The sequence below is a fragment of the Ictalurus furcatus genome, chromosome 2 (genome assembly GCF_023375685.1).
Source record: "Ictalurus furcatus strain D&B chromosome 2, Billie_1.0, whole genome shotgun sequence".
Lineage (NCBI taxonomy): Eukaryota > Metazoa > Chordata > Actinopteri > Siluriformes > Ictaluridae > Ictalurus > Ictalurus furcatus.
In genome coordinates, this window is record NC_071256.1 from 21,779,436 (window position 1) to 21,788,246 (window position 8,811).

General features: G+C 38.2%; 1 protein-coding gene across 1 annotated transcript; it reads left to right on the forward strand.

Annotated features, from left to right (window-relative positions):
- Positions 1-254: 254 nt before the first annotated feature.
- On the forward strand, positions 255-4,475 carry sox8a (SRY-box transcription factor 8a). The gene is made up of 3 exons (XM_053653262.1): positions 255-1,056; positions 1,632-1,864; positions 1,997-4,475. Exons 1-3 carry the CDS (start codon positions 653-655, stop codon positions 2,722-2,724), a joined length of 1,365 nt encoding a protein of 454 aa, XP_053509237.1. The 5' UTR covers positions 255-652; the 3' UTR covers positions 2,725-4,475.
- Positions 4,476-8,811: the final 4,336 nt, after the last annotated feature.

Genomic DNA, 8,811 nt, shown 5'->3' on the forward strand with positions numbered 1-8,811 from the left:
AAGTTATCTACAGGGTGAGACAATTTGTTTCAACGAAATGTTTAAGAAGCTTTCTTATACCATTGTAGATAATCCAGTTGTCATGGATGTATCTTAACATACCAGACCAGAAAACAGATCAGTAAGTACATGAGAGGAAAGAGTTTGTTAATAACAAGTGCAAAACTCTTGGGGTGGGTAATTGTACACTTTAAAAAATATATTGCATTATTATTATTCATATTTGTAATGAAAAACTTTAATAACTATATGTTTTTACAGCTTAATTCATTAATATCATCCGTATCAGAAACGAATCCAGTTTGTAATCCTTCACAAATGTTGAAACCATTCATCGCCTGTTATTGATGTAAGCCTACATTTCATCCAAAGTATTTCATTCGGTGAAAGCAACAGGCTTTATTACATTTGACTGCAAATAGTCCTCCACCAATAAGAACATAGTATGGCAGTGTAGTCCACCAATGAGGGATAAGAAGAGGCGTGACACGCTTTAACTTCGCGCAAAAGTCTTTTTAGCGACTGTCACCGAGTTGCACAACGAGATCTGAGTTTCCAACAGCGCATTAAATCATCCACTCTATCCACACGTAACGGATACGCGTAAGATTTCACCGACATCAAGAAGGATTTTGACCATAGGGACCCAGACATGACCGAGGAGTGCGACAAGTCTATGGCGGACGCACCGTGCAGTCCGACAGGTACTTCCAGTTCGGCGTCTCAGGACGAATCGGATTCGGACGCGCCCTCTTCGCCGGCTGGATCGGACAGCCACGGATTGCTCAACTCGTCTAGCAAAAAAATGGACGAAGACGAAGATGACAGGTTCCCGGCGTGTATCCGGGACGCCGTTTCACAGGTGCTCAAAGGCTACGACTGGTCTCTGGTGCCGATGCCCGCACGAGCCAACGGCACACTCAAGAACAAACCGCACGTGAAGCGGCCCATGAACGCGTTTATGGTGTGGGCGCAGGCGGCGCGCAGAAAACTGGCCGATCAGTACCCTCACCTTCATAACGCCGAACTCAGCAAAACCCTTGGCAAACTCTGGCGGTGAGCATTATTATTATTATTATTATTATTATTATTATTATTATTATTATTATTATTATTATTATTATAATTATTGTTCTTTTGTTTTGTTGGTCATTAATTAATACATTTTAAAAATGTCTCATATTTTACTTAAAGCTGTTTAACTAGTTTGCTCTGCCTTTTATTTATTTATTGTGAAAAATTGCAGAAAGGGTTTTGCTGGATTAAAAACTTGATCAATATTTATTTCCCAATTATTACTAATTACTTCCTCATTTTAGATGTACTACAATATAGTTGGATGTAGTCTCTGCACTATTGCAGAAATTTTTAAGTGGTATTTTCAGTCATAGACATCCATATGCACAATTCAATACATCCAAGGTATATGAAATTTCCTTGGAATTATAGTAGTCTTAATCAGAAGCAGTTTGGAATATAAGCCATCATTAATGATGAAGATGTGGGATTTCCATATTTCAATAGCCCACATGGTGGCATTTGCAATTTTTAAATGTACGCATTTGACCATGAGGATACATGAGAAAAAGCTTTTAGAACAAAATGTATTTTTACTCTTTTCCTTACTGTAGCTTGCTATCAGAGAATGAAAAGCGGCCCTTTGTAGAAGAGGCCGAGAGACTGAGGGTACAGCACAAGAAGGATCACCCTGATTATAAGTACCAGCCAAGGCGTAGAAAGAGTGTGAAGCCAGGACAAAGTGACTCCGACTCTGGAGCTGAGCTAAGCCATCACATGTACAAAGCTGAACCAGGCATGGGTGGCCTGGCAGGGTTAGCTGATCATCATCATACAGACCATCCAGGTGGGTGATGGCTACTCTGTAGGTGGTAAATCCAACTTTATTACACTGTGGAATGTTATAGAAGAAGTGACATTCAGACACCTGCTCTTATTTTGGTACATATTTAACATTTGTCATTCATACATTCTTCAGGTCAGCCCCATGGACCACCAACACCACCAACAACCCCTAAAACCGACCTTCACCATGGTCATGGCGGAAAGCAAGACATGAAGAATGAAGGCCGGCGGCTCCTGGACACTGGGCGTCAGAACATTGACTTCAGCAACGTAGACATATCTGAGCTCAGTACGGACGTCATGAGCAACATGGAGGCCTTTGATGTGCGTGAGTTCGATCAGTACCTTCCCGTCAATGGGCACTCGATAGCCTCCTCCATGGTTTCGGAGCCCAACCCTGGTATTTATGTTGCTTCGTACAGCCACTCTGGGGCCAGTGGGGCTGCCTGGAGCCGCAAAGCAGCCCTCTCCTCTTCTTCCACCTCTGCCTCTTCCTCTGGATCCAGTGACATGGGTCAGACCAGACCACACATCAAAACAGAGCAGCTGAGCCCGAGTCACTACAGTGAGCCCTCTCACAGCTCACCCTCTCACTCTGACTATGGCTCCTATGGTGCACAGAGCTGCACTACTTCAACTGCTCCTTTCCCAAGCTCTCCATGCGACTATACAGACCTGCAAAGCCCTGGCTACTACAGTCCATATTCCAGCTATGCCTCCAGCCTTTACCAGTACCCCTACTTCCACTCATCGCGGAGGCCTTACGGCGGCACCATTCTCAATAGCTTGTCTATTCCACCATCCCACAGCCCCACTGCAAACTGGGAGCAGCCGATTTATACCACTCTATCGAGGCCTTGATAAGGTAGTGTAATCTTGTCTGTACTGTGGAAGCACTTCTGAAGGAATAGCAGTAGCCAAGAGAAGAAGGGGGATATGTTTGCTCATTCAAGGGTAGAAGAAGAAGAAAAAGTGCCTGCTGAATTTGCCCACCCCCAAATAACTTATCCATGGACGGTTTATAGCCTGATAGCGCTAGTACAGCAAGCAGAAATCCTCTGTGAGGACCACCTGTCACTGTTTCTCTCTATTCCCCACATATAGGCCTACTCTTGGAATTGTATTTTTTTAATGACTGAGTATATGCCACTGATTTGTGTAGGAGAGAAGCACATGAATATGCCAAATCCGTTTAAGAAGCAGATGGAGAAAACAGATACACACATGCACTGGGACCAATTATTTTAAAAATATACTCCAACAGAAAGAGTCAACTACAAAAGTTCTCTTGGTCACTCCTTAATTCTAATAAAATACCCCCCCCCCCCCCCTTTTTTTTTTGGTTAGAGATATTCCATATCTATTTATGTTAATTGTTCTGTCATTCTTTGTGTTTAAGTTGTATATTTGTATAAATCCATTTTGGGAGTTGTGAAATGTTGGGGATGAAAATATAGAATTTTGTGCTATTTTACAATCATTTGTATTATTGCAGAATATAGCATTCCTGGAAACAAATGAAACACACACACACACACACACACACACACACACACACACACACACACACACACACAAACACACACATTTCCATTCCATATGACTTAAATGAAGCAAAAGAGGCCAATATATTACCACGTGGTTCAACAAGGGCCTAGGGTAATTGCGTTTTTTTTATTTCCTTGATACTTTTCAATCTAACTTCAAGCCATTGAAAATTATATGATAAAATAAATAACAAATTTGCTGACATTTTATTTTGTGGGTAATGAAAAAACACACACACCAGAAATAAGCATCTCTTTATATCAGATGTTTTGGCATTTAAAACACTACAGAGCTGCCATGTATAATTTTCATTATGTGATTATGTTGATTGACTTTCATTATGTTGAATCTTTTGTTGAATTAACATGTTCATCCCTCTGTCTCATAATTTTTAACCTGTTGTTTCAGAAATGTTTGCCGGTTTCATAGTGACATTTGAGACTCATATCGTAATTTTTCCTAAACATGTTGGTTTATTCCGGCCGTGAAGAGCAAACAGTGTTCTTTTGTTTTACTGTTATAATTTTTTAAAAGTTGGCTGTGATTTTTTTTTCTGTCTTAACAAAGCTAACCTTAATTGCAGGCCTTATCTGTGAAAAAATAATAAAACATTTTTTCCTGAACCATGACTTCCTTGATTTTGTTCAAGCAAAATATTTGCTCAATTAATATCAGTATGCACAATTAATGCCATGTGTAATTCTTAATGGATAATCTGAGCCCCTGATTTCCATGCATTTTTTTTTTAATGTCAGATTTACATTAAAATTCAGTATACTTCTTAGCATGTCAGTATTTGTTCTTCACTTTTAATTAAATTTTGAAAGATGTTCCATCCATCCATCCATTTTCTATACCGCTTATCCTACTGGGTTGTGGGGAACATGGAGCCTATCCTAGGGAGCATAGGGCACAAGGCGGGGGACACCCTGGACAGAGTTTGGAGAGATGTTTTAATTTTTATTCCAGTATCATTAAGGGGATTTATTTTGTACTTTTAACTCAAATGCTTTTCTTTAAAGCCTCATTGTTTCTGTGAGCTAATAAACTGCACATTATGGGTCAGTGTGATCTGTGACTGTGAAACAATACATCATTGAATATATTTTTACTTAATTTAATTTTGTGTTAATGTTTAGGACTTTTTTGAAAGAAAATTTAATTTGTAAACTCATACTCAAATATGACTTTAGATAGCACACCCTGTGGTTTTAAATGTTTATATTTATTATACACAGTAGATTTTAGTACAGATCTATTAAAACAGATTCATAATGGACTTTTACTGAAATCAGTTTGTTAAGTAATTTCTATATTTACATTTATCTTTAAACTTGGTGCATTGTGACACCACTTTCCAGTAGTAAAGCATAAATGATTTAATGTGCTATTAATGTGCAAAATGTTTATCTGCTTTCAATGTATAGTGAATTATCCCATGCATGTAAGTTGTGTATTTAGAAAGTTCTGAATTTAATTATTGAGTTTATGGAGCAGAATTGTTTCTCTTCTGTTAGAAAGATACATGCCTCTCCTGTAGCCCATAAGCCTTAGCCACAAAAGTCATTCTCTATGAATATTCAAAGATGAGTCTGCAAAATTACATTTTTATTTTTAATGCTATATAACAGTAATGGTGTTTATCTCACTTGCATTTAATTTCATGACTCATTTCATGACTTGTGAATCATTTGATTGTGGGTAAACATTTTGTAAAAACATGCCACATTGGTCTTAAAGTTCATATGCAGCTAAAGTAGGGGAAGGAGCAGACTTGTCCAGCACTCTTTTCTGCTGGGTAGAATTTCAAGCTGGGCTCTGGCATGCATGCAAAGCAGCCCTTCCCAAAGTGATGGAGAGAGAGCTGTTGCTGAATTTTAATGATTTACTTTGTGTGTGTGTGTGTGTGTGTGTGTGTGTGTGTGTGTGGAGGGGCCCTATTGTCTGCCTTTATCCGGAACGGAAGAAAAGAATTAATTGGACAGAAAATGGAAGCGCGGGGCAACTGACAAGTCATTAAGAGGCTTGTGAAGGGATGATTAGATGTACATAGGAATAGAATTTTCTCTCCTGTGGCACCGTTTCATGCCAAAGTAAAAAACAAAACAAAACAAAACAAAAAAAAAAACAACAGCTACCACGATAAAGATGACGAAGAAGATGTGAAACATAAACCTGTAACTGTGACAACGACAATGATAATAATAAAACAGAGATTTTGAGAGCAGATGGCATGTGGGTGGCTAGTTGGAGAACGACTTGCTGTTTTTCCTCCTTCAAGCTCTTCTTCTCACATCCCATTGTTTGCCAAATAGTTTGAGAAGGAACTCTTGAGAAGGACCAGACGTGAATCAAATTCATTGAAACAAGGCCCTTCAGAGTGCTTGGGTCTCGTTTCAGTAGGAAATAGCAACTTTGGCCCTTCATGAGTTCTTACTGTAGCCCAAATAACTCAAACTTAAGCTTTCCCAGCAAACCAGCCAGCATTATATCTGGGCGGTTAGGTCTCAGTTACAGCCAAGATACTAATATTTGTTCATAAACAAAAAGAATCAGAAATAGAATGCTTTTATTAGTGACATAGGAAAGAAGATGGGCTTACATGTGCCTTCAGTCATCCAGGACAGTGAAAAATGTTGAAGTAGAAATGTTGCAGTGCATGGTTACTGGACTGTAATTATAGGTGGACAATATGGCAGAAATATCAAGATTTTGACGTGTACAATAACAGTCGCTCGGTGTTATGAAAGTACTGATCATACCTGTAATAAACTAATAAATGTATATTGTTACTTTTAGAAGAGTTATCCTAATCTATATGTCCATCCCCTTTTGACTCCTACCACTACAGGACTATACACCTACATTTATTCATCAGCCTAAATTACAAACACAAAAAAGAGCTGATACTTTTATTGGTGACACCAAAAAAATCTTATAACACATATATATGAATTTTAAAAAGCAAATTTGCTGATGTAAACTAACATTGCTCTTTGCTAATACAAATCCTCATCCTAACCTTAACCACTCATGGCTTGTTAAATATTTTAGCTCATACAAATGCTAATTGGTAATCAGGGGTACAAATATGCTCTGACAAGAGTGGGTGGGAGGGATTAAAGCATTAAGGCTATAGCTTACATACAAAAATTTAACCACAATGCTATATGAATAAGGTTACCATATTGTTCATGATAAGGAGACTCAGACAAATACTGGCACAGAGATAGTTTAGTAAACATGGTCATAGGATTTGTCCTTTTTTCAGAAAAAGTAAGTGAAAGTCTACTTTCAATTGAGTTTCAACTTGTAAATATTCAAGTGACACAATGAATCCGATCACTTGCACAGTTTACAGCATGTGAATATTGCTCCTGAACAACCACACTACTGATAAAAAAAGTCACAGATTGGCTTCTATTGATGGTATTTTCTACACAATCTGGGCAACAGTTTGTGCCAGTGCGGATAACATAGGCAAGATATAATTGTCTTATGGGGACATATGTCCTAACCAGCCTAAAATACTTACACCATCATGTAAAGATTCAGAATAATACAGGCCTACATGTGCTCATAAAACTATAAGTATATATGTATAGTTGGTGGATACTGGAAACTTTAAATGTTTTATTATGACATTACAGGGATATATTCGGGCCACGGTGGCTTAGTGGTTAGCACGCTTGCCTCACACCCTCAGGGTTGGAGGTTTGAATCTCACCGCCAGTCCAAAGACATGCATTGTTGACTGATTGGCGTTTCCAAAATGTAGTGTGTGAATGTATGTGAGATTGTTCTCCCCTGTGAACCTAGGTATGATAAGCAATACAGAAAATGGAAGGATGGATGGGATAAATTTGGGGACCATGATCAACAATTCTGTTTCTAGAGATCTACCTCCAGAATTCATTTCCAACCATTAACCCCACCTGCTCTAGATAATCACTCAGCAAGGCAAGATATTGGTGTAATATGGCATAATTCCAAATCGTCTCCAATCCAAAGCTTTATCAAATAGATTTGGAAACAGCCACTGCATAAACAAGTACACAGACACTGAAGCAAATAAGTTAAATAAAAAAGCTATTCTGCGAGATTCTGTGCATCTTCTCCGGTTATATTAGTGTTTTATCATTAGAACATATGGGCATATGAAGTATTCCATTCACAGACATGCACTCAGTTCCATCTGTTGCTTTTGCATAATTCAAATGAAGCAGAGTGATATGAAGATCTGCATAAGGAAAACTGCATAAGAAAATCTTGCTGAACCTGGCAGGTTTGCCAATACCGTACTACAAAATTCTGTTGTTTCAGAGAGGGACATCAGATAGATTAATCTAAGAGTAATCTCATCCCTTTTAATGAGCCTAGTGGCCTTTTGTCATTCAGGGAGAAGAGTTTTGGTGTGTGTGTGTGTGTGTGTGTGTGCATGTGTATGTATGTGTGTGTGCGCGTGTGTGTGTGTGCATGTGTGTGTTTGCGTAAATGTGTGTGTGACCTCTGAGCCTATTTGCAAGGGAAATTAACTGGACATTCAGTGTGATTATTGCCTGTGTTAGAACTGCTCTCACCTACTGCTCTGAACCCTTGCTTGCACAATGTTCCATATTATGTCCAGTGAATTATTTTTATTTTTTGATACCATATTAGAATGGAAAAATTATACTTTAGCACAAACTAATGAAATATGGGACACTTAAGCAAGTCTACATTGCTAATATTGAGACTTTTGACAATGTGTGATCAAAATCACATGACCTTATAGATGTGATGTCACATAAAGAGTAGGAAAAAATGGAACAAGAATGTTCTAGAAACCAAAAGTAAAGGTATAGTGAATGATACAAGATTATATGGATATGAATCCTAAACACACAATGTAGGAGCATGGAAGTCAAATTTCTCTCTCCTCAAAACACACTCACCCCAAGTTGAGTAAGAGGAGAATTAAAAGATTTCAGATTTTCAAATATAGTAAAACGCAGCATAAGTCATATTATCACTTACTTTATTTTATCCAGGACATCGTCTGTTTTCATAAGCTCCTTGATTTTTATGCATGGTGGTGGATCACAAAGAAGTCTTATATGTGTACCCCTGAGAAAAATAAAGTGTCAGTAACTGGCTTCTGAAAACTAAGAGCAGTTAAAAATAATATATTTAGTGGAGGGAATAATATATCAAGGCACACATTGCATCCAAAAAAATTACTGCAAACCATGAACATGTATTACCACCACCATGTTTCACAAATGGGATAAGGTTCTTATGATGGAATGCAGTGCTTTCGTTCTCCAAACATACAGTGGTGCTTGAAAGTTTGTGAACCCTTTAGAATTTTCTATATATCTGATCTAAAACATCATCAGATTTTCATCATCAGAAATCCTA